Genomic DNA, 26035 nt, shown 5'->3' on the forward strand with positions numbered 1-26035 from the left:
TACTGTCAACTCTATGATTCCAGAAGAATAAACCTGTGGGTAAAGTGGTTAATTACTCATTTAGGAGTATGGATTTAGCTGGCTTTATATTTCATAAAGATTCATAGACTGATGCCCCCAAAGATGAGCTGCTTAGTCTTAATCTAAGTACAGATGAGCTACCTGCTAGGTAGACCAAGAGTCTATCCAGTCCAATATTCTAACATACTGCTAGCTTACTTTAATTTATGGAAGACTTTCTATTAAAAGCTGACATTTATTATCATTTTAATATACCCTTTGACAATGGAAGCAGAGGCTTAGGGATTATTTTAGTCTGCTCCGGCTGCTATAACAAAATACCAGAGACTGGGCGGCTTGAATAATGGGCATTTATTTTCTCACGGTTCTGGAGGCTGGAAGTCTGAGGTCAACGTGCCAGGACTGTTAGGTTATGGTGAGAGCCCCCTTCCTGGCGTGCAGGTAGCTGCCTTTTTGCTGTGTGCTCACATGGCCTTTCCTCAGTGTCTGCAATACCAGAGAGAGCTCTGGTATTGATTCCGAGGACATCAGGATGGTATCTATCTACCCCGAACCTCTTCTAGACCTCCTTACCTCCTAAAGGCTCTACCTCCAAATATTATCACATTAAGGGGTAGGGCTTTAGCATATCAATTTGGCAGGGGCGGGGGTGGTGGTGGGGAACACAAAAACATTCAGTCCATAAACTGATTAAACCACTTTCCTACGGGTACTCAAAGAATCCAGTAGCAGAGCAAATGCTGACTTTAAACATTGTTTTATTTTCCCTAATAATTTGTCTTTATTGCTTTTTATACATGGATACTCAAATAATTAGTATATTGAAAAGCAAAATGTTACTAGTTCTCATTGATTGTCTCTTAATGTATTTGGCAAAACATGAATCTCTCCTTAATGTTTATTTTTCCTATATGTTTTTCCATATTTCTCAACTGTTTGAGTGAAGGCAAACAATATAGGGTCTCTCTCCCTCTCGCTCTTTAAAGTTTCCCCAGAAGAAAAAGAAAAGGACTAGGCTCTGGCAATTTTATTTTAACACAAGAAGTCCCCAGATTGTAATTCTGATAAGTATTTCGGTTCTTTCTTGAAAAATTAAATTCACAAAACAATTGATTATCAGTTATAAATGGCAAAAACACCATCTGGCTTTCAAAATTGGTTAAATCCATGTAGCAAGGGGAAAAATGTTGGAACTTGTCATTGGTGAGGAGTTCTGGTCCACGAAGCAGAAAATGACGAGCTTTACTATGAGAAAACCAGAGTAGTCATAACTTGTACTTAGCGGCTGTGGGAATTTGATACGTTCTTCACATGTTCCATATGTTAAATCGCTTGGCGAGATCTTCAGTGTGAAAGAGATGGGGGGTGGGCGGCGCAGAAAGGAGCGTGGCTAGTGTAGAGGGTAGCAACAGCTTAATCCTAAATTTTCAGCTCAGGGTCTTTCCATGCAGACCAGGGCTAAAGATGTCCCATGACTGGGGAAGTTGGATGTGCAGTTTCCTGAAGCTTATGACACAGGTGGCAGTTTTTGGGTAGAATTTCTAAAGCTATTTGCATTCCTCTGGTGAGGTAAGTCACACAGCATTAGCATTTCCTACAAAAATGTCCCATATTGTTCTTTGCCAATTGGAAATTTGAGTAGGTGTTCATTTGATGTGCCAAGAGAAAGAAGGGAGATGAAAACACTCCACATCTTCCAATGTCCCCATACTGTGTTCCTAGTGTGGGAGGCTTGGGGCCTAACTAGGTTCTCTTAGAGATTCAGCCTCATAAGGAATGCTTTTCCTTAGGAGTATAATGCAATCCTGTTATTTAAAAAAATGTTTCTCAGTTGCTGGCATATTTTTGCCTTATGTTAAAAATGGAGCTATCCTATGCTTATTATTCATGCATTATAATGTGATGTTTATTCATTCACTTAACAAATATTTGTTGAGGCACAAGATAGCATAGTGGTTAATTGCACAAACCCTGTGTGCACCTTAGAAACTTTGACCTCTGGGCAATTGCTTAATTTTTCTAACTATGTTTAAAAAACATAAAATGGGAAATAATAGTATGTGCCATGGGGATTGTTCCAAGTATTAAATGAGATTATGTATGCAAAATACTTAATAAAAACTCAATAATTGCAAGACTAGTAATAATAATAGCAAATATAAATACTACACTGAGCTAGGGTGCTTGAGTTCCTGGCATATAGGACCTTACTTTATTGTTTACACATCATCATTTTTAAAAAAGATTTTATTTATTTATTTGTCAGAGAGAGAGAAAGAGCACAAGCAGGTGGAAGGGGCAGAGGGAGAAGCAGGCTCCCCACTGAGCAAGGAGCTTGATGAGGGACTCGACCCCAGGACCCTGGGATCATGACCTGAGCTGAAGGCAGACACTTAACCAGCTGAGCCACCCAGGCATCCCTACACATCACTTTCAACATGCATATAACCTCAAATTTTTTATCCTGATTTTGGCGAACTCTCCACTCTGCCTCTGGTCTGTCCAGGTAGCTGTACTTCCAGAGGTGATAAGGCTAGGTAGGACTTTGCAGATTGCACATTTTTCTGGTCACCTCGTGGTGATGGTTTCCTGTCTCATGTAGCACTGTGGGTCCGCTGGAACTTTCCTGACTTCTGGAGGACTGCCTGTAGTTCATGCATCAGGGCTTGTAATTACAGAGCAGAATATCCAGGGCTGTGAAGACAGGTCAGTCTTGAAATTAGTTTATGCATAATGGATAATAGGAGGCTGTTTTTAAGTGTAACTCATTTGGTGGGTTGGCAGATCTTGACTTCCTTTTTGATATGTAATATTTATTTATTTATTTATTATTATTATTTTAGTTAGATGAGGACAGAAGGCCAGGCAAGTCATTTGGTGCAGTTCCTCTAGACTACAGCTCAGACTTAGCAATTTACATTCAGTAATCTCTTGGTCATTTAGCCACAGATAATTTGTCATGGTTTGTTTTAGCTGTTGTGATATTGATATTTATTATGCAAATTGTATTTCCTACATCTTATTGTTCTGCATTCTATGAATACTTAAATTATTATAAACCTTTACACTTAATATGGCTCGTCCTTCAATTTGATGCTTGAGCAACAGAGGGTCAGAGCGCATACGATCTTCTAGAGGGGAAGAAAATAAGTAATTAAAAAGCATACAAACAAGAGAGCCGGCTGCCTGGTTGAAAAGAAAGCAGAGGCAATTTCGGAGAGAGAGAGACAGTCCGGAGAAGCAAATCGTTTCAGCCGGGAGAACCTCTCCCAGAGACACGGGAAGCTCAGAGCACCTGTTGGTCCCCAGCCGCCTTAGGAGGGGCTGGGGGCGTAGAGAAGGAGGGAATGGGTTTGAACCCCAAAGGAGGAAGATGGCAGACCCTATCTTCACACACACCCCCCCGCCTCCGCCCACCACCCCGAAGCCTTGACAGAAAAGATTTTTTGTTGGATGTGTGTAATCGTAAATATATATTATTACATACGTCAAATGTATTAAATGCGCATACATATAAAAGGCAGGAAGGAGACCTTCGGCGAGCTGGGGAGCTGGAGCCGACGCTCCCCTATCTACCTTTCCGGAAAATCGACCGCAAAGATACCGACTCGAAAATCCCAGAGCCCGACTTGGGCTCCTTTCTCCCAACTATGCCCAAGTCTACCGCTAGGTTGTTGAGCGGGCTCACCCGCTCCGCCGGACGTGCAAAGCACGCATGCACTTCTCCCAGATTGTTTTGTCAATCCGGGGACCTGCATTCTCACTCTCCACTCCCTAACAGCCCCCGTTTCCCGAAGATCTATTCCTTCGGTGCAAGGTGAGTAACGGAAATTTGCAACGTGTGGTTTCCAGGCCAGATGCACTCGGTGTACCGGGCAGGGGAGCCTCCTCCTAGGGAGATTCTCCAGTCGTCGGTCGGCTATGCGATTGCTATATACATTCTTAATATAGGTGTACGGGAAGCGAGACCCGCGCCCTGGAGCCCGAGCCCCCACAAGCCAGGTGCCCAAGAGAACACTTTTTCCTTGATCCCGGGGAAGCGAAAACGAATTTTAACATAAACATATTTGCATACGCCCCTCCCATTGGCCCCGCCCCTAGGTGGCGCGGGCGCGCCGCCGAACGCCAGCGCCAGGGGGCGGGGTGGGGGAGGGGGCGAGTCCTCCGAGAGCCGGGTTCGGCTAGCGGCGCTGTGATTGGTCGGTCAGGACTCCGCCCCCAGTGCATGTCATTAGCATCTCATTAGTTGTCCGCTCGGGCTCCCGAGGAAGCCACCGCCGCCAGTCTGAGGCAGGTGCCCGACATGGCGAGTGCTGTGCTGCCGAGCGGATCCCAGTGTGCGGCGGCGGTGGCGGCGGTGGCGGCGGCGGCGGCGCCTCCCGGGCTCCGACTCCGGCTTCTGCTGTTGCTCCTCTCCGCCGCGGCACTGATCCCCACAGGTAGGTGTGGGCACCAGCCGGTTGGCCCTCTAAATCTCCTAAGGCACCCCAGTAGCCATAGCCGTGGAAGGGGGAAACGTTTCCATGACAACCTTCCCCCACTTCCTAAATCCGAATCGGAGGGAGTGTGGAGAGGAAACTCAGGGCTGAGATGGAAGGGGCAGAGGGGATCAGTGATCCCCTTCTCCCTTGCCCATCTGGGTGGGAATTGGAGCCCTTAGGGATGACTGCACCCACACCTTTTCTCCCCGGCTTGGCGCGGGGTGCGGAGTGGAGTGAGAATGGGGGGCCCGGGGGCTCGAGAATATGGGAAAAGGGGATGGATGGAAGGCACCCCCCAACCTTCGGGTCCCTCCCAAACTCGTTGTTGTCCCGGTAAGTTGCAGGTCCTCCCGTCCCAGGGCTGCCCATTCGCCCCCACCTCTCCAACGGGCCCCCTAAATCTCTATCCCCCAAGCCTCCCCATGGCTGACTAGCAGCCGCCTCCAGCGTGATTGCTCACCGATCCACAGGACATCCCCAGACTTGTCTGGTCGCTGTTCCTGCGCTCCCCTCGCTCTGCCTTTCTCCCCCCCGGCCTCCGAACCGCGCGCCCCTTGTGTCTCCCTCCAGCCCGATCGCCGCCCTCCGCACCCCCCCCCCCCCCCCCGCGCCGCTCGGCTGCGGGGCTCCCGGGCTCGGCTCCAGGCAGGGAAAGTTCCTCAGGCCGGGCCCCGGGAGTGGGGGGGGGGGTTGCTGTCGCCGCCTCTGCGGGAAGGAAACGGGAGCCCGCAGCCCTCTTGCCCCACGGCGTCCTCCGCCGCGAGTGGGGACGCCGGATTTACAGGCTGCTGGTCCTTTTCGGCAGCCCGAGGGTGGTGGAGGGAGGTTCGCGGCCTCTGCGGCCCCGCGGGCACCCTGCGGGCCTCCGGGCGCCTCCTGTGTGCGGAGCTGTCTTGGGAATTTGCCCAGGGGCGGCTCTGCACGCCGGGCGCCTTCCCCGAAGACGCCGAGCACTCGGCAGGAGCACGATGTGTGGCTGCCCGTGTGCCGGGCGCGTTGGCGCGGTCGGGAAAGAAGAGGGCAGTGTTTGCTTTTGCTAACAAAAGGGAGCCGGAGCTCTTCCCCAGCGGAGAGGCTGGCCGTACTGCACCCTGCCTCCCCTTCCCGCCACTGCCGCGCTCCGCGGGGGCCCCGCACCCCCCGGCCGCCCGCTGCCGGCTCCGGGCGGGGAGCGGGACCCGGAGGCACCGGGCCCGCGGGGTGGGGGCGCGGCGGGAGGTGCAGGAGGGGATGCAGCAGGGCTCGGCGCCTGCAGAGCCCCTCCTTGCAGCTTGGGAGCTGCAGGACCCGCGAGCAACAAGTGGCGGAGGACACCGAGAGCTCAGCCCCCACCTGCGGAGCCCCCGGCCGCGGCGGGCGCAGCACTGGGGCCACCGTGCCTTTACCGGGCTCCTCTCCGCTTGGGCTGTGCCTTTTGTTTACACGCTAGAGGACACACAGTTACGTAAACACCGCAGGAGACACGCTGTAGGAAAGGGGGATGTCGGGGGTGCTAGCTTTGGATTTGGGGGATGCCGGGTCGGTTTCTGCTCCCCCCGCCCCACCCGCAAGCAGGCTTGCAAGGGAGCTCGGCTTGGGGAATGTATCAGGGATGTACAGGGGTGGGAATCTGGCAGCAGCTCAGTTCCAGAGCTGAGGATTTTTTTCTTCCATGCCACTGCTTGTCTCCGGATGTTGTTTATGTGTTTTTCCTCTGTGAATTCTTAATTTATGAGTTACGAGATAATTGGGTTCAGCCTATGCCGGTGTGGTTACAACTTCATTTCAGGTGATGTCTCTGACTGGATGGGTTCAATAAAATGTTCCTGAAAGAGATCCCTCATGCTGCTGCATTGTAAAAAGCGCCAGTGTCGGTTAAACGTGAGCGTGAGTAAAGGCTCGGTAACTGGCGCATAATAGAGGCAACAATAGACTTGTATTGGCTGCAAAAAAAAGGGGGGGGGGGCGGACAGCGCTGGTCGGGGATATTGCCTTTTGACTGAAAATGGGAGCTGTGCAATGCCGCTGGGCAGCAGAGTAGGATTAGCTGATACCTCCTCTGTGGAGCCTGCTCATTGACGGCACCGGGTAGTAGCACCAGTACTATTATCTGTAACTATCGGGCAGTGAGAAGTTGCCTTCCCAGCGAGGGATGTATGTGGACTCCGAAAGGAGCGGTCTGGAGCTCAACCGTGCATGTCAAAGCTGCAAGAAAATTCTGTTGCCAGTTACCATGGAAGCAGCTTCTTGCTCTTGTGTACATCCCTGTTTGTACGCTGGTTATCAGATTGTGTTCAAATTAGAAAGTAATGGGGTTTGATTTGTAGTGAGGGGGTGAAATGACTTTCTTCAAATCTATTTTTCTCTTAGGCATTTTTTGGTGATGGCTTGGGGAAGGGATCTTGGCCTAGCCCCCAGATCCTGGGCACCCAGAGGAGACTTCCAGGCAGGCACTGGGGGACTTTGCTTCCTTCGTCCTCTCCCGTTAAGCTTTCTCCAGAGGCCTCCAGGTGCCACTGTCAGGTTAGAGAAACCTGTTGGTGTTGCCTTCTAACTTCATTAGGCATGTTTCATTTCCCTGCTGGCTGGGATAGCGATCTGGGGCCATCATCCTGGAGGTCCTGATTCCGTCTTCCCCTGTCGCTGAATCCAACCATCCCCTGGAGAAGATCTCCCATCCCTCCTGTGCTGTGGATTAAATGGATGTTAATGAAACGCAGCTGAAATGGGGTTGTGGGAACTCACTCCTCAGTGTAAATCACGCCTGTTACGTGTTAGGTGCATGCATGGTGTTGCTTCTCCTGCCCGCCGGGAACCTGTGGTTGATTGCCCTCCTCTTTTTTAGCATTAGAGAGTTTGGCTGATGGGTGGGGGTTTGTGATGGTGCCGGGAAGCCCAGGGGCTGAGTTTGGCTTGTCTTGGCCTGTTGGGGCTTGTATACCGGGGATAGGGACTTTGCAAAAAGTGCTGGCCTGCTATTGTTTCCTTTCCCTGCATCAAATTGAATAGCCGCAGGAGGGACTTGCACTTGTCTGTGATAGCTTTGATAAAATATCCCTCATTAATGCCACTTTATATTTACAGTGTGTCACTGGAGACGCACAAGGCTTCATTTAGTGACTTGTGTGACGAGACAAGCTTGCATTATTTGCCTGGGACATTTTGGAGGAACAAGAGGCCCATTGAGCAATCTTTTGAAATGAACAAATACGGAAAAAGGGGGGAATAAAAGAGCAGGCAGTTCTCTGGAACAAAGAGCTTTATTCATATGGATGTTGTACATGCTTTATCCAGTTTTCCCCAATGGCCCTCCCGGTAAAGGAGAGTGGGACAGGGAAGGAGCCAACAAGCAGGACACTTTGGCTTCCTCTCCCACTTCCTGACTTCATACTCTCACCGAGTCGGTCCTGGACTCCCCGACTGCTCATCTCGCTCCGCGCCCTCTCAAAGCCCAGAAGGTAACAGGTTCCTGGGTCTAAAAGAGAGATTTTGAAATGCTTTCCCATAGCTCTGAATTTCAGCAGAAGACTGTGCTAGCTACCTGTTGAGACTGATGGTCATTGGAGGACATCCTGGTTGAAGGGAAAGAGCTGTTACTTTTTTTTTGACGTGTGTCGAGAAGTGGTTGGTAGAGAATGTCAGATCGGTAAGCTGTCTTGCAAACGATAATACTCGTCTTACTATTTATTTTTAAGGAAATGCTGTAACAACTGAAATCCAGACTTTTCATTATCATTAATGGTGCTCTTGGAGTTTTTCATGACTTTTGCCCACACCTGGTACATTTTGGCCTCATACATAAGTGAATTTTTATAATTCCTTGGCCTGCATTGCTGAATGATTTTCAGGCTTTAAAAAATTGATAGTATTGCTGTGAATAGAAACTGTCTCATTCTCTGGGTTTTTGTATGTGACATTTTAATGCCTAATCGGCCACTTAGAATTTACATTTAAAAAATGGGTGTGTGTGTGTGTGTGCGCGCGCACGCGCATGCTTGTGTGCTTAACAAAAGGCCTATTTTTATGTGGGAGATCTCTTAAATTGGGCCAAACTAATCTATGCTATGATTTGAATGGAAATTTACCAGCATATGAAGAAACTTTATAAGAAATAAATCCTAAGGATTCAAATGCTGTATCTCTTTCTTGGAAAGAATAGTACTGACCATTACGCTGGGCATTTTTAACTGAAAATCCAGCATAGAAAGGAGAAATCACATAGCGACATCTGTTGCAGAATTGAAAATTTGCTGCTTTGAGTTGGGAGCAATTAGTCCCATATAAATACCTAATGGTATCAGTCAGTATGTGTGTGCACTCATACAAATATGTATAGATACACACACATGTATATACACGTATGTGCACATATACACGAAACTCACCCAATCAGATATTCATATTCACATTGAAACGTATGGAATAGAAAATGTAACATTTTAACACCAAAGCTCCTTTTCTTTATTACCTGTTGAGGAACTAGAGATTCTTATAATCGTGGAATTTTTGTAGGGGGAAGGATGTTACAGATCATCTGGTGAAATCTCATTATTTTGTAGTGAGGCAGCCCGAGCCCGGAGAGGGAAGGACCCTGCTGACCGTGGAACTGAGGATAAGTCGGCTACATAGCCTGGACGGGGACCAGGTCCCTTGATGTGGAATCAGCAAACCAGTTCTACCTCCCAGCAGGGATGCCCCAGTGAGGGATGTGGATCATGGGCACACCATATCTTGGCTAGGCCTAGTTTATAATGTGAAGACAGCAAGATTAATTGTTGTTCTAGGTAATAAACCCATGGATCAGAGGAGTGACTTCCGAGATAAAAGGACTAGTTCTTGGTAAGGTTGTCTTTGGTGTTGACAAGTGATTCTGAAACCTCTGGACTTTATTTGGCAGTCACAACATGAATGTCACCCAAAGCACCTTCATAGGGGAGAGCTCTTGGATTTGTGTCACAGTAATAAGTCAGATGTGTGGAAACTTGGGTCCGGGAGCCCCAGCTTTAGATTTTTCAGCTCTGGATTTGTCTTTTCAAGGATTAATATTAACAGTAGAACTGGTTCCATGTAACTAAGGGAAAAAAGGAAGAATCCTTAAGCTAGGAGCTAGAACAGATCTTGATTTTTCTTACCAGGTAGATGTCCCTTTTCATTTAAGCAGAGAAAAAGCTGAGAATAATTTCTTTTAAAGCAAAAAAAAAAAATTTTTTTTTTTGCAAGGTGACTTTTTTTTACATTGATCATATTTTCTTTATTTTTCCATTTTATTATGGAGATTTCCAGATATATGCAAAAGTAGGAAGAATACCATCATTAACCCTGTGTGCCAGTCACCTAGTTCCGTAAATTACCCACCTGTGGTCAGTCTGTCCTCTGTATGCTGCCTCTGCTTTCCAGATGAGTTTCCACAAATTCAACATAATTTACTTTAGAAAGATTCTCTGTAAGATACAGTTCCCTCCCCCGCCCCCCATAATCACAGTATCGTGAACTGAATGTACATTTTCTCAACTGCTAATACAGAACGTTGGCCCTACCCATGCTTGACCGAGGTAGGGTGAAGGCTTATTACAGTGGCGCAAAGCCGAGGCAGAAACTAGAGAAGCCAGAGCGCCGATTACTGCCTGCACTGCCTGCACCCGAGACCTTTTCGTGTGGTTTGGTTTATTTTGAGCAAGGTTTTGTTTGGATCGGATAAGATGAGTTTTATTGTTGTGTAAATATGGTTGTGTAAATATGCCGTAATTGTAGCTAATCCCTCAACTGTGGTGCACTATGGAAAGCACCCATGGCGAGATTGGCCATTTCCAGTTGTTCTCATAATGAATGCTCTCCATCTGAGGACTTCTGTAGGCAAGGCTATTTTAGTTTGATGGCTGTGAGATACCTCATTCATGTATTTATCTTTGAATGCCTCCGTGGTATAAATGCCTTTGCGTTTTGTGAATATATGGCTTAAAAGAAAAAAATGTCTTTTCTCGGCTTGCACTGGCTAAATGCTAATTTCAGCCTGTATTCTGTAACCGAAGTGATCACAGAATGCCTTCTTTGGTGTGGGAAACCCAAACAACAAGCTGTTAAGTATTTGGGCCTTATTTTTGTAGAATGGGGGTTCGGGGTGGTAGGCAGAGAACAAAGGTTACTATTTTTACTTCTCTGTATTTGCCCTGTTGATTTAAAAGAGGAATTTTTAATTTCAGCTAGAAATGCTGGACTGCTTCAGGGTTAATTTCTGAACTTTGGCTTATGGGAAAATAGGTTGGTTCCATTTTCCAAGGTTCATGAAACGTGAAGGGTGTGTGTGTGTGTGTGTGTGTGTGTGTGTGTGTGTGTGTGTGTGTTAAGAGGTTCTTTCGCAAATGTATTTAATGTGGACTATAAACCTGAAGCATTTGGTTTTTTGGTTTCCAGCCAAACAAGTAATTACACATGAGATGGTTTTGAGGGGTCTGGGCATTCCTGGCCAGGTAAAAACCCGCCTCCTGCGCCCCTCTTCTGAGCTGGCCACCGCACCAGCAAAGCATGAAGGAATGCCTCCGTCAGGGAGTGCCACCAAAATCGAATAAAAAGCCTTTATTTGGAAACCATCAATGAGGGAAGGGACCCACTGGAATGTTTGTAATTACAAGTGGCACCTCCTTGTTGAAATTTCAGAAGCCACAGTTTCTTTTTCAGAGATTTAAATTGCAGGCTCTAGCCAGCAACTGCTGTTGTGGTTAATGGGCAGTTTCTCTTTGAAGATCTTCCAGTGCTGGTTCTCAAAAGCTCTGGTGCAGCTGGCCTTGAACTAGGGTTAGAAGAAAGGGAGCTGGAGGTATTTATATACATGCACCGCAAAAATGACGTGTGGTCCTTATTATTACTCAAAAGAACAACTTGGTAGCAAGGTTGAGAGAAAGCAGCACTAAGAAAAATCTGTTATGACTGACAGGTGTCTTGAATGGGGTGATTATCTTAAGAGGGATGTGGGGTGGGTGGGGAAAATTTTTTCTTTTAGTAGATATTTTACCGGAGTAGAGTCATTTGACCCAACATTTTGATCTAGATATTTCAGAAATGTTAAATAGGCTTGAAACGAAAGCACTGTGATATATATTTAAAATGCTACTCAGTGTTTGAAGATGATATTCCAGTGACATGGACTTTTAAAAATGCCTGGAAGAAGTATCTTGCTCTTGGCAGTCTTCCTTGGTAAGGTGGGCGCTCTTCAGCAATCCAGCACTGGACTCCAGTGTCAAATTGGAATTAAGTTTTGAGGTCCCTGCAGGGGGCAGGGAGGAACCTGCCTACAAACAAAGGGTTCACCGGCCTCACCTCTCCCATTGTCTGTACCAGATTGCCACTCGGCTCTGATTAATGTAAAAGTTAAACATGTCAGAAACTGAACCTTTCATCTTTTCTGCCATAGGTATCAACTTTTCTCAAAGTCTCCATTATTGCAAATGACACCACCGTCGTCCTGGTCTCCGAGGCCCTGAAATTTGGAGTCTTTTTTTCTCTCCTTAGCTTTCACTCTTGGACAGAAATAAAACGGGGCTGATTGTTTCTCCACGACATTCTCTGGAAGCCTCGACGTCCTCTCTGAACCATGTCCATGGGGGCTAGCAGAAGCTTCCCAGCCAATTCCCCTGACCCCAGCCTCTGCTAGTCAGGACGTAAGTCCACCCACCTACTACCTACCCACGTTGTGATTCTTTTCCGGACACGATCGTGACATTGCCCTTCCAGAAAACCTAATCTCAGATTCTTGCTTCTTGCATCCGATTCGCAGTCCTCCGTGTTCTGTCTTTAGGTTGTTCCGTCCTCAACTGCTTTCTTATCCCTCCTTCTCTAATTGCCCCCATTTCCTACTACTTTTCCAGCCCGGTCCTGGTGGGACTAGAAGACAAATGATTCTCCGTTGAACCGAGGAAGAAAGGGGTTCTGCTCTCCGTCTTCAGCTGCTTGTCTTTGCATGAAGCTGCTGTCTTACCTGTTTTTCACTTGACTGTCTTGGTTTCTAGGTGGAGGCCTGCTGATGCTCCTTGCCTCCCTTGCAAATAAGCATCTTCCTTTTGCATCTTCGGTTTCACTAACATGTGCTTAACCAAGCTCTACCCCGACGGAGACCTTTCTTTTTCTGCTTTACCGGTATATACATGAGTATGTTTCTTTACAGTAAGTGGAAGCATGCAAATGTTGTGGCCATTTATTTTAATGAAAACTTTCAGCATTGGAGTGCCGACCGTGTATTGAGCCTGTTTGGTAGGACACGTTTGCATACGGGCACTTACTACAGCATGAAAATGGTGTGATTGACTTAACAAATTACACGCCGGCAAAGTGAGGCTTTCAGACAAAAAGTCGAGTCTTCAGGAGTAGGAAGACTTCAGAATCCTGGGTCAGAGTAAGAGGGAGCCACTGACTTGGCATCAATGAGAGGTACCCCTCTGAAGATGATCCAAAAGATATACCCCCTTAGAAGAGTGTTTGGTGCTCATGTTCAGAATGTCTAGTTACTAAGAACTACCTACCTGGGGAGCTAGACGGACAGTGTACTAAAGCCCCAGCTTTTACCAGCCCGCTTTCTAAAGAGCTTTGACTTTGGGGGCAGTGCTGCCTAACTAAGCTCGGTCATCTCTAGCATCAGGACAGGTCGCATTTTTGTTGATCACATAGAGGGTGCATTGTCACTGGCTTAAAAAAATGAAACCTTTGTTTCTCAGTCTAACTGCGAATCTCGTTATCTGAAGGATCTTTTCAAAGCCTTTATCTGGTAATATTATCTGCCACCGGTTTTCCCTTATTTTTTTTGTCTGGCATCCTTCCCCTACCGAGTTCTGAGCTTGCTAGAAGATTATATAGCATGATAATTTGGTGATATGAAAACACTTGATTATTACGCAGTATTTGGGGACAGTCTTGGGAAAAAGGTTGTATGTCCAAATGTGGTATGTGTTTAGCTCTTTGCTGGATGGATATACCTGTGATAAGCCAAGCCACCCAGATGTTACTACAAGTCATCGCTTGATTCTCTTTTCTGAATATGAAAGGAGCATCGCTTCATTCCTCTTGCAGAAACCCTTACTTAAACAATGAAAACTTCATAGATAGGGAGAAAAAAAAAAAAAAACCAAGTTAATTTTGTACTAAATTACTGCTCAAATGGTTTTATCTCTTAAAAGGTTCAAGTACAGATTAGCTTAAATGACACTGAACTTCACTTTTCTTTGTGTGTATCTTGTGAGCACACATCCTTTGAAGAGGCTTCTGTCTCCTTTCTTTTAGTTTTGTTAGTCATCACATGAATGTTAGTTGCTGTTCGGTTCCCTTTTCTGAAGCAGATCTCTTCCATCTGTGGGCCAGGCTGGCAAGCGGAATACCCAGTTTAGGTTACAGAATGGTAAAACCTAGTGCTTTACTCATGAGTTAAAAGCAGCAAAAACAGCCTACCTTACAGGGTGTTAAAAAATAAAAGATTCATGTGTAGGAACATACTTGAGAAGAAAGTATTTTATATGTAGGCTCTTAGGAAAAGAGCTGCTCCTTACGGATAGGGGTTATGGCTTGGCTGCAACTGCTTCTGTGATCATGTTTGGGAATACTGAGAAATACTATGCTAAAAGGATTAATTCAGGATGTACTCAACTCTCTTTAAGGTGAGACTGGAGAACAAAGTGGCAGTAAGATCCCACCTGGAATCGAATGTTCCTTGGAAGTAAATGGAATCATCCAGCCTCCTTGGAGAAACCGGCAGTGACTATCACCTCAAATTTGGGGGCTTTAAAACACAGACAGGACTTTATTATTTTACCCAATCTCTTCTAGTTTATATACTCTATTTAAATCAAGAACTTGATGTTTTCTGTAACTAACCCATAAGGCATTTGGTAGAAAAATGAGAATTTAAAAATTATTTTTAAAATGAGTGTCTCCTTTTATACCAGACATTAAATTAGGCACATTCATAGTTGGGTAGGCTGGGCTCTGTCATGCAGAAGGTTGTAGTCTATTTTTAACTTTTATTTTGGAAAAATTTTAAAACCACAGGAAAGTTAAAAGAAAAGTATCACGAATGCTTGTAAACCCCTTACCTGGATTCATCAAGTGATTTGTCCATTTGCTTTATCTAGCTCTCTAAGTCATGTATACTCACATTATCTTTTCTCCTTTTTTTTTCTGAACCACGTGAAAGCAGGTTGTGGGCATAGTGGTACTTTGCCCTTGAGTCCTTCGGCGCATCGCTCCAACTCCTGAGAATAAGGACGTTTTCCTGTGTAACCTTGGCGCCATTATTACATTCAAGAAATTTAACACTGATTCAGTAATATTATCTAATATCTAGTCCGTATTCAAATCTCCCCGGTCGTTCCATTAATACTCTTTATATGTGTTTCTTTGTCCTCTCTGATCCATAATCCGTCGGAGAGGAGATCCTACACCGGATTTGGTTTTCACATCTCTCTCTCTCTCTTTTTTTTAATCTAGAAGCATTCCTTTGCCTTCCACTTTTTTTTTTTTTTTTTAGGAGTGGGGTGGTGTCTCTCATGGTGTTGACATTTTGTTCAGTCTAGAGCGATGTTTTGGAGAATGTCCCACAGTTGTGATCATTTCTTCATTGTTTGATTCAGATTGCAGTCATAGACGAGAGCACTGCATAGCTGTTGTCACCTTCCAATAGTCTTACCTCAGTCTGTCCCATTAACAGTGACAGTACGTTGATGTCTTGGTTGGCGGTAAAAGTTTAGTTTCGGTGGATTTACAGAGTTCTCCATTTTTGTCCCTTTGTAATTAATCAGTAATTTGTGGCCTCTTTTGAGATTGAACATCCTGTTCCCTAAAAACACTTCACGTACTGGTTTTGGCAGCATTGATAAACCTTGTCTGAATCAAGTCTTACACTGGTGGTAAGAAAATGGTGATTTTTCTAATTCTCTCATTTCTCTACATTGAGTAGAAGCATTCTTGTGTAAAGGACTTGCCCTTCCCCCTCCTCTCCTCTTTTTTGAAAATCACAATAGACTCACAGATTAAAAAAAAAAAAATCAGTGTACTGTATTTCATTATGTCACATTTGACCAGTGGGAACCCCTCAGTCTGGCTCTCACTTCCTTTTGATACACCTCCTCTAATTTTTAAGTACTTTCTTATTTTCTGTTGTAAGAAGATGTCTAAGTTCACCTTGTATTTTCCCTGCCCCAGACCTGGAATCAGCTATATCTCCAAGAAGTCCTGCCTCCTTTCAGTGGAGGAGTGGTATTTAGATACCAACGAGGTGTGCTCATTGCTATTGACTTCTTGTTTCAGCAGACAGAACTAGAATATATGTATAATAAATTTATATATTTATTTGTATATTTTATATTTTATAATTTTAACAAATATTAAATTATCAAATAATATTTTAGTACATATTTGTATATAACTCTATGCATATAAATTACATATACATATATGTAAATTATCTATGTCTCTCTCTCTCTCTATATATATATATCAATTCCAGTCTAATTCCTCAACATTCTTTTCCTCCTTCTCCTGTTCCTTGTTTGTATCTTTCTTTTCCCATGGTGAGAACCTTGGTTCCCAACCATGCCCATGTCTTATAATTAATACAAAAAGTTTTTGAAATTACTCCATCAAGACCACTGTAGACAACAAACCTACCAAATAAAGTTGAAGACTTTTTGCCAATCTTTTTGCCTTTAAAGTAGATCCCACGGAGGATAGATGGAGTGCTATGTTTACAAGTTCACAAGTTAGTTCCTTTTCTGTGTATGTGTGTGTGTGTGTGTGTGTGTGTGTGATCAATTATACATATAAATACATAGTTAAGATCATTTGTTTCTGTTTGTATTCAATTTTAGTTTTTTTCTTCACCTCCTGATTTAATTATATATTTTGAACATGTAAATCATTAATATGGCTTAAAAATCAAAACTATACGAAGAAGTCTTACTTCCTTGTCTGTGTTTTCTGGCACATTCCTACCTACCTTCCTATAGGAGCCAATTTCACTCCTTTCTCATAGAGCCTTCCTGGTTTTCCTTTTGCAAAAATAATGGTAGTTTTTTGTTTTTTTTTTAATACTTTTCCACAAGCTGTGTTAACATCTGCCTATACCCCTTCTCCTTATTTGGAAAATCCAAGGGTCTCATATTTATTTTGATGATTTCCCCCCATTTGGCTTTATTTTACTCAGAAGCCAAATTTTTTTTTTTTTTTTTTTTTTTAACTATCTTCACGTCTCTTTCATTTCTTCCTTTCAGGGTAATAGTTCTCTTTGGGTCATTGGAAGAATTCTGTATCTGTTTTTTCATTTAATTCACCAAGTTACTTGCAGCAAAATAGGGACTGCCCCTTTCCATATAATGCAGCGTGTGTCTGTGATGTTTAATAACCATGGCTTGCCCTCCTCCTCATCAATCTTTCTTGACTCTTCTTTTCATCCAGCAAATTGGCAGATCTGTATCTCAAGCCTCAATGCCCCCATTCTTCCCAAGCCCCCCCCCCCCATTGTGGTGTACTTACTGTAAAGTACACAGCCTTTTGGCATCTAAACGTCAGATCATGTTCTAAAAACTGCCTACTGGATATCTCAGTCGAGGGGTTCCACAATTAGCTCCAAAAATATTAATGACAAACAGCAACTATCATTCCTTTAGTGTTTTCATTCATGATCTCATTTAATCCCCATTATCACCCTGTGAGTAGTGACCTCTCTTACTGCATTTCACAGATGAGGGAGTGGAGAAGATGATAGGCCTCTTGTCCAAGAGGCATAAGTAATAAGTGGCAGAACCAGGTCTGTCTTTAAATACTTGTACTTCTAAACATTTAACTGTATTTTTCAAAAATTCAAGATGTCTGAAACTGAGCCTAGCATCTTTCCTCCCCAAACTTCCCTCTGTCCTGTGTTTCCTATCCTGAGGAAGGGTACCACCATCTACCCCATGCATTTGATCAATCTGGGAGACATTAGAGTACTTTGTCATCCTTCACCTCTCTGTTAGTTACTAAGTCTTGCTGATCTCTTGCATTCACTCTGTTTCACCGCCCCTGCCTTAGTTTACCCTTATCCTTATTTTACAGATGAGAAAAGTAGTTTCATACTGATAGAAGTGCCCTTACTTGATCCATTTAGCTCTAGTCTTGTCCCTTGTAATGCTTACAGTCTTTAATTGTCTTCTTGGCACCTTGAGGACGAAGCTGACGCTCCTTCAGTGCCCTCCATCACCTTCTGTCTTTTTGACTGCAGCTCATTTCCTGCCAGACACACACACCATGTTCTTTTCCTTAGGACTGGCTGTAGGCGCTCCCCACCATGTTCTTTGCTTTACCAAAGTAAATGTGTCTCGGATATGCCATGCTCTCTCAGGCCTTTCTGTTTTTTTATATGTTCCCCTTTCCTCAATCAATACGTCTGATATGGCCGATTCTAACATGACTTTTGGGATCTGCTTTGAGCACAGATTCCTCAAGGAAACTTACCGTTACCTTTCAGGTTGGTTAGGCGTTCTTTTTTTAATTTTTTTTTTTTTTTTATTTATTTGAGATAGAGAGAGAGCACTAGTGGGAGGGGCAGAGGCTGAGGGAGAGAGAGAATCTCAAGCAGACTCCACATGGAGCCCGATGCAGGGCTCGATCCCAGGACCCTGAGATCATGACCTGAGCTGAAGCCAAGAGTTGGACGCTTAAGCAGCTACGCCATCCAGGCACCCCGGTTAGGTGCCTTTTCTTTGTGCCTTTCTTCTGTACTTCCCTAAAGGGCTTTATCTGACTTAGCTTCTTCCTTCCAGTTAAACATGCTTCTCGGAATTGCCCCGAGTTCTTCCTGTATACCCGTGCATTTTATATTTGTCCAGTTTTTTCCACCAACAGAAACGTTCCACTCTCTGGCCAGAAGTTTTTTGCTCACTCACTCTTCTTATACCATCTGATTTCCAATATGTATATAGTCTATGTTTTCTCCTTTGTTATGAATACTGGTGGTTGGGGTATTTGATTTGCATGAGGCCTTTGTGTTTTTGAATTCCACTTATGGGTTGTCTTATTATCAGCTTTTAGAATGAGAATTCTTTTTTTTTTTAACATTTTATTTATTTATTTGACAGAGAGAGACACAGAGAGAGGGGAACACGAGCCCAGGGGGAGTGGGAGAGGGAGAAGCAGGCAGCCCAGCAGGGAGCCCGATGCGGGGCTCGATCCCAGGACGCTGGGATCATGACCTGAGCGGAAGGCAGACGCTTAACGACTGAGCCACCCAGGCACCCATAGAATGAGAATTCTTAATAGAAGTTGTTTGTTCTCTCATAATAGGTGGAGAGCTAGCAATGTGCTTGACTTTTTCCACAGTCTGAAGGACTGACGTCTAGTGTGTTTGTTCATACTTGGTTATTGGGCAATTGTTGGAGAGGTTTAGACTACCAGCCCAGAGAAGAGAACCTCTTTCCATTTATTTAATCACTTTGCAGTCCGGGGATGGCTGGACTTTGCGTCATTGTCATGTCGTGTTGGCACTTTATAGTTGAGGCAACAAACCAAGAAACTTCTCTCTCAGGCCATGTGCCCCTCCTCACCTCCGTTTTCCTGAGAGTCTTGTCTTAAAACAGAGATACATTCTCAGGAGAGGCATGGCGAACTTAGGGAAATTTAAACTTCAGGGTAACAGTTTTTCTTGTACAGTAATAAAGATATATATGGAGTCAGTGGCTACAGGATCAAAAAATAGATCTCAGTAGTCGGATCAAACATGAGAAATGGCTTGTTGCCATGCTTAAAAAAAATGAGATGGGTTAGGCAGTCTGTCATTTGAAGATGCTTCCACTGTTTGTGAGAGTCTGTAGTTGGTGCTAAAGAGTGGCAAAATTAAGCTTATTTGCCTATGGCGGATCTAGTTTTCAACAGTCAGGTTTCCTGGGGGTCTGGCAGGGAAGATGGGAGAGATCTCATATGCAGGCTGAGGGAGAAGAGAGTTTGCTAACATCACCTTTTAATTTAGGAGAAGTTTGGAGTTTGTTCTTTCCTGTGAACATAGAGGTGGAACCCACTCTAACTGGAGTTTATTGCTGTAATATTTTTTAAATGCATTTATGACACTGATATATCTGTGACCTTGTGAAGGCGTTTTTAGGGGGAGGGGGTGGCCAGCCTTTTTTTCTCACTGTCATAAGCAATGCCTGTTCAATAACTCTCACTTCCTGACAGTATTGGGAGGGGGAGGAGGACCTATCATAACTTGTTTTTTATGGCCTATTTCTAAAGTGTTCCTTCATATTCACATCCATCCATTTAGACTTCTCTTCTCCCTGCCTAAGGTGTGCATCCAGCCTCGTCTGTGTTTGGTGCTTTAAATGCTTTGAATTATGGAGAATCATAGCATTTTATCGATGCTTTTCTTGTAGCTATATAGCTCTGTATTGTCTTAGGTTACATAGCTTGCATTTCTGAGGCATGGTGGGTGGATTATTGCAATTAGTTGAGGTTTTGAGTGGAATCACGTTATCTGCCTTGATTGCTACCGTGTGCCATTTTTCCCCGCTTTCTGGGTAGACATTTTTTCGGGGACGGTCTTCTCAGGAATCCCTCAAGTTGCGGTCATTAAACCCTTCCTTTCCACCATAAAAATCTTGGTAAATATATCTTTATCAGCATGACCTACTGTCAAGTAAATGATTTGATAACAATATTCAAGAAAAATTGTATCTTTGAAATACACATTTTGTCAGTGCGTTAACGTATAGGATATGATTGGCATTACTCATGAAAAAGAAGAGATTAGTTAATCAATTTCTTCTAGAATTAGGTGGTTAATGCTTTAAGCATCCTATTTAAAAGCAATTGCTTCTAGGTCCTGTTGGCAGGATTGCTTATTTCATTATTCTGGTCATTTGCATGAAAACAAGTTGATGATTCTTTAAATAACCACCCCGTTCAGTTTTCTTTTCCTCTTGAAATGTTATTCCTCAAGCATTATATTCCATTCATGCTGTAGCATGAATCAGGTCTAGAAAGTTACTCTTTCAAGCTAAAATAGTAGTAGAACTTCCCTTCACCTTTTTTTTTTAACCAAAACTGATCTCCCGTTTTCATATTAATTTATCTATGATTACATCTTTTTATCCTTGTTTCATAAGGTGAGTGCATGTAGAGTTATGCTTTAATAGAATATTTTTCAAGGTTTTAGGATTTTTTTAAAATGAGGTCATCACCTTGAAGATTATGACCTGAACCTTTCATGAACTAAAGGAGCCAGAAAAGGATAGACTTAAAAAAAGAAAAGTGAATATATAGTCTACTTATAATGGGATAACTGACCAGAGTTAATTCATTTTATAACATTTACCTAGTGCTAGTTCCCAAAGCACTCTATCATTTCAGCAAGAGAAACTCCACATTTATATATTGGATCGCCGAAGGATTCTCTTTCAAGTAAGTGCTTTTTGAAAAAGATGTGGAAACCACTGACCTAAACAGAATGAGTCCTTCAGGTTCAAAACAAGGCCGGAGAGAATGACACCCAGTTTACTGAGAGCAAGCCGTGGGCAGTCACAAGGGATGCTCCTTTGTCTTGTCTTTCCTCTCTTTATGTTTTCTGTGGGGCTCCTGAAGGTGTGAAGGTGGCCACAGCAAAGAACTGGATAAGGAGTTGAGATTATAGATCACTGGCCTCTCTGTCTTTCCATCCGGGGACATAGGGGAGGGAGCAGGCAGGGAGTTAGAGTGCAGAAGGCTCTACATTTAAACCAATTCTTGAAAACAGGGGGAAGAAAGAGGTGAGAAGAAAAAGGGTATTTCAGGTTGAGGAAGAACCACATGAATCAAGGTTTACAGGTAGGAAAGCTAAGGCGGAGTGTTAGTTGAGATTTAGGGAAAGATAGCTGGGGCCAGATTGCAGAAAATCTTGGAATGCCAAATTTAGATTTAATTCAGGAGGTCATTGGGAACTATTGAAGGGATTTTGAGCAGTGAGGTCACATCAGATTGGTGCTTTAGGAATGCGAATCTGGCAATAACTTGTGCTTAGATTAGAAACGAGAGTGGCAGTGGAGGAGGAATGGAGGTAGAATTGACTGGATTCGATGGCTGACCGGAAATGGGGATTGAGAGCAAATAAAGACTAGAAGTGAAGTTGTGCTTCGATTTTTGAACTTGTGTAGCTTAAGAGAACAGCTATTCCAATGAACAGAAATAAAACAATTGAACGGTGGGTTTAATAAGGAAAGACAATGAGCTTGGTTTTGGGATATGTTAAACTTGAGCTACTATAAGAACATGGTGGAAATACTTGGAAGGTAGCGTGAAATGTGGTCCTAGGGTTTAGAAGAGAAGTGGAGAGCAGCGCTCGAGATGCAGATTTGAAAGTCATCTCTATGAAGAGTTGATAGTTGAAGGTCTACATTATGCATTGATTCACTTACCTAGGTGATAAACACATATTTTGGTGCCGATGTGTGTCCAACAGTGAATTAGGTGCTAGAGATGAGCGTATGGTCCAGGTAGAACCTTAATGAAGGTGTGTTTTGGGGGGACAGGACAAGGCAGTGTGTGAGGCAGGAAGGATGAGTCAGAAGACAGGAGAATAGTGTTGTACGTGTGAGATAGGCAGGGTTGATGTGGGATGGAAATCTGTTACCTCAATGGTTGAAGAGTCATGAAGGGGAGAGGGGGAGGGTCATCTTGGAAGTGAATGAACTCTGGGGAGGAGGTTCTAGAAGAATGAAATTAGACAGGTAATAACTTAGCCCAGTCGCACAGCTAGGATGTGGCCACACTGGATCGAGTTTCCATGTTTTGGACTAGAATGTGCTACAGTGAGATCAGTTCTCAGTGTCGTACCCCAGTCCAGCAAACTGTGCCTTGAACCATGGTACAGGGAGCTGTCGAGAGCCTGTTCAGCCTGTCCATATTACTTAAAATGTTTAATTAAGATTCTTGAGGTTGTGGTGTTGAATAAAGAGCAAATTAATGAACTTCACAACTGTCCTTGCGTTTCGTGTAATGAGCGACAGCTTTGGCAGGCGTAAGCATGGAGGGAAGATAGATGGCTGCTGTTTTTCTGGGAGTGTGCTTCTTTAACAACCAGCACCAGGCAACAAAAACAAATCCTAGTGTAGCACAGGGAGCACTTCCGGGATGGCAGGGAGAATCTAGGTCAGCTTCACGGCAGCTCCTTTTCTTTAGGTAGATTAATGTTCGCCACCCTCGTTTTTTAGCATGCTGTGTAAAGTCCAGAAAGACCGTGCGTGGTTCCATAGCACACATTAGCCAGCAGGGGGTCACCAATTAAATTGATGTGTGGGAGCATTTTGATTTGAGATCGTGGCTCAGGCCTAATAGGGCAACCTGCTGAGTTGTGGTCTGCGTCCCTGATCCCCTCTTCCAGGCGAAAGGTACATCCTGGTGGAAGTTTTGCATATCACCTTGAGGAGATGGCTCTTCTACAGGTAGAATGATCAGAACGTAGCTCAGGTTAGCCGGGGAGCTCTGAAACTAAAGCTGGTGCGTCCAGCATCTCAAGCTTCTTTTCCCTAGCCATGCCTCTCCAGCGCTGTTCGATAGAACTTCTCTGTGATGATGGAAATAGTCTCGATCTGTGCTGCCCAGGGTAGCCACGTGCCCCCTGTGACTGTTGAGCACTGAAATGTGGCGACTGCAGCTGAAGAGCTGACTTCTCAATCCTGTTTCATTTGAATGAATTTAAACTTAAACAGCCTCATACGGCTGGTGGCTACCATCGTGGACAGCAGAGCTCCACACTTAAAATTCAGAAGCCAAATTCTCATGCTCATTCCATAGCATGAGCTGGTGAGAGAGGGGGTTGGAAGAGGCCTTGGTTTAAGACTTTGACATTCATCCCACATTCAGTAGATTCATCTTGTATTTTGGGCTCAGCTACTGTGGGTATCCAGACTGTGCATTTTTCTCGACTTTTCTCTTGGTTTTCATGTTGGAAAGCTTCTGGAATATCCTAATTGTCCTTTTCTTTATTTGAGGAATTACCCCTTTTGGCCTCAGAGGGCTAGAGTTCATCCAGTCCACAGATTAATAGCTCTCGCTTTGTCCTTAGGACGCTAAATCTTGAAGGTCACTCCTACGTGACCGTATTGCTGTATGCCAATTCACATTGTTACTTTTTTTTTTTTTTTTTTGGTGGATACTGAAAGTGCGTGAAATGTGAAAAAAACATTATTCATTTTAAATAGTTTTGACTGCCAGGTTAATGCAACTCTTAAGCGGAGCTTCATGAGGTCTGGCCATAGTAACTGCTTTTAACTTGATTTAAAGTTCTTAAACATTCTGAATTGCTTCGCCTAATCTTTTTATACTGAACATACAATTTTCAGGCTCTTTTTTATTTTCAAATCCATAGCTGACAGCTGCTCAGCATCTCATTCAAATAGTTTTAAGAGTTTTAGAGAAAAGTTGGGACAGACTGGATTTAGTGACATCAGTTGGATTGAGATACTGTGGATTTAAAGATGGTAGAGAAGGAGAAAGAAAAATACGAAATAATTATTGCACGTTCACTGCATGCCCAATGACAGCGATTTGAAGCTGAAAAACTAACAAAACTGAGAGGTAGCAGGACATTGGAGTTAACTTTCAAAACTTAACATAAGGAATGACCATTCCATTCGAAAGCACAATTTTCATGTGTGGTCCTATTCGTTTTACTACATTTTTAAAGAATACTGATGCACAGAAATGCCTCTATACCAAAACCTCACTACAAACTTTTTCTTGAAACAGATTCAGTAGGTTCTGTGGGACTGTAAGCTCCTTGAAAGAGCTAACTCTAGGAGAGTCTGTGGTGTCTAGTGCACAGCAAATGTTTCTTATAATAAGAGAGACCAGAGTCATAAGGCCATCCACCTCTACTTCCAGTGACAAGTGGAATTGCTGTGTGACTCAACTCAAGAAGACTCTGTGTGCCATAGTGAATATAGAGAAGCTTCACGGTGTATTTATCCAAGATTAAAATTAATATGACTATAAATTTTGTCCTCGGTTTTTAAATGCTTTCTGAGTAAATGCTGCATGAATATCTGTGTGTACATATGTGTGTATCACGGACTATATGTTCAGTAAAAATAGTAAAAATACAGTAAAAATAACAATGCTGTATGCTAAGAACAATAACACAGTTTAGGAGTGAGGCAGAAGCAGAGAAGAGGAGTGCCTAATTCAATATGCAGACTTGGAGTCAGGAAAGACTTTCAGGGGGGCCTTTGAGATGAGCCTTGAAAGGTAGGTACGAGGTAGCCCTGTAGATGGTATTAGTTTTTCCCGGTAGAGAGATAATATGTGGACAGATAGAGAAGCATAAAAAGCATGGGGGATTCTGGGAACTGCAAATAGTTTGGCATGGCTGGGGGAAAAAGCCTTTGAGGTAGCAGCAAAAAGTGAAGGTGGAGAAGGCAGGTGGGAGTCAGTTAAGGAGGACCAACTTGGCAATGAAGAGTTTGGGCTTTATCCCAGGATGAGTTGCCTAGAATGGGTGGAGCGAGTGGGGTGGTGAGGATGAGATCAGCGTGGAATGTACTTTGGGGGGGGGGTTAGAGATGGGAAAGGGTTGGGGAGAAGCCATGAAAGAAGCTGAGGTTATTGGGGCCTCAACTCAGGGATTTGCTAATAAGCAGTCTGGGAGGAAGTTGGTTTCAAGATATGTTTATGCAGATAGGATTTCATGACTGAACGTGGGATTGAGAAGAGAAGGAGGAGCCTAGGTTAATGATCACATTTGGCTGGGTCATCTAAGTGGTGATAAGTCCACTAACCAAGCGCCAGGGAGTTCAGGATCCCAGGCGGTGCTGGGATTAGGGCCAGGGCCCTCAGTGTTGGCGAGGTCTGTGGCGTACCCACGTGGAGATGTCCAGCTGCATTCTACAGCACTCATTTGGAGCCATGGCCATGGACAGGCTCTCCTAAGAAGAATGTGTACACACTAGGTGCAGGGAGGAGAGGGGTTAAGGACAGAACTTCAGGGAATGTCAACCCTTGAAGGAAAGGCAGAAGATGCACTGGTGAAGGGAACCAAGAAGGAACTGTCAGCTTTTGAGGAAAACCAGGAAGGCTGTGTCTTAGCATCCAAGAGAGAAGAGAGTTCTAAGAAAGGGTGGGGGAGAAGCACTGTCAAATGCTAGAGGGAGGTAAGATTAGATAAAGACGGCCATTCGGGGACCTACCATTTAGGCGTTTATAGGGGAGCTCGGCGCAGTGGTGAGTGGAAACCAGATGGCAGTGGGTGGCCTGAACGGGGAGTGCAGAGTGGGAGGCGGGAGTCTAGACAAGCATTTTAAGAGACTTAGCTGGTGAAGGTAGGGCAAGGGAGAAGGAAGTGGAAATGGGAGATATAGGATTGAGGGGGATTAAAAAATATGTCTTTAAAATAGACTTGAAAATATGTACATGTATCAAAAAATAGGAGGTAATGGGGCGCCTGGGTGGCCCAGTCGCTTGAGTGTCTGCCTTCGGCTCAGCTCATGATCTCAGGGTCCGGGGATCGAGCCCCAAGTCGGGCTCCCTGCTCAGTGGGGGGCCTGCTTCTCCCTCTCCCTCTGCTGCTCCCCCTG

At 44.3% G+C, this 26035-nt stretch overlaps 1 protein-coding gene across 3 annotated transcripts in view; it reads left to right on the top strand.

The window, feature by feature from the left end:
• The first annotated feature begins 4323 nt into the window (after positions 1 to 4323).
• CADM1 (cell adhesion molecule 1) overlaps positions 4324 to 26035 on the top strand; it is a 321512-nt gene continuing 299800 nt past the window's right edge. For all 3 annotated transcript variants that reach the window (XM_028105876.2, XM_088017669.1, XM_028105877.2), the window contains exon 1: positions 4324 to 4460. In XM_028105876.2, the coding sequence (XP_027961677.1) occupies positions 4325 to 4460 (136 nt within the window). In that variant the 5' untranslated portion in view covers position 4324. The remainder of the gene's footprint in view (positions 4461 to 26035) is intronic.

Source organism: Eumetopias jubatus, unplaced genomic scaffold, assembly GCF_037043125.1.
Source record: "Eumetopias jubatus isolate StellerSeaLion01/CBP00866 unplaced genomic scaffold, mEumJub1_p1.0 scaffold_13, whole genome shotgun sequence".
In the NCBI taxonomy this organism is placed as follows: domain Eukaryota; kingdom Metazoa; phylum Chordata; class Mammalia; order Carnivora; family Otariidae; genus Eumetopias; species Eumetopias jubatus.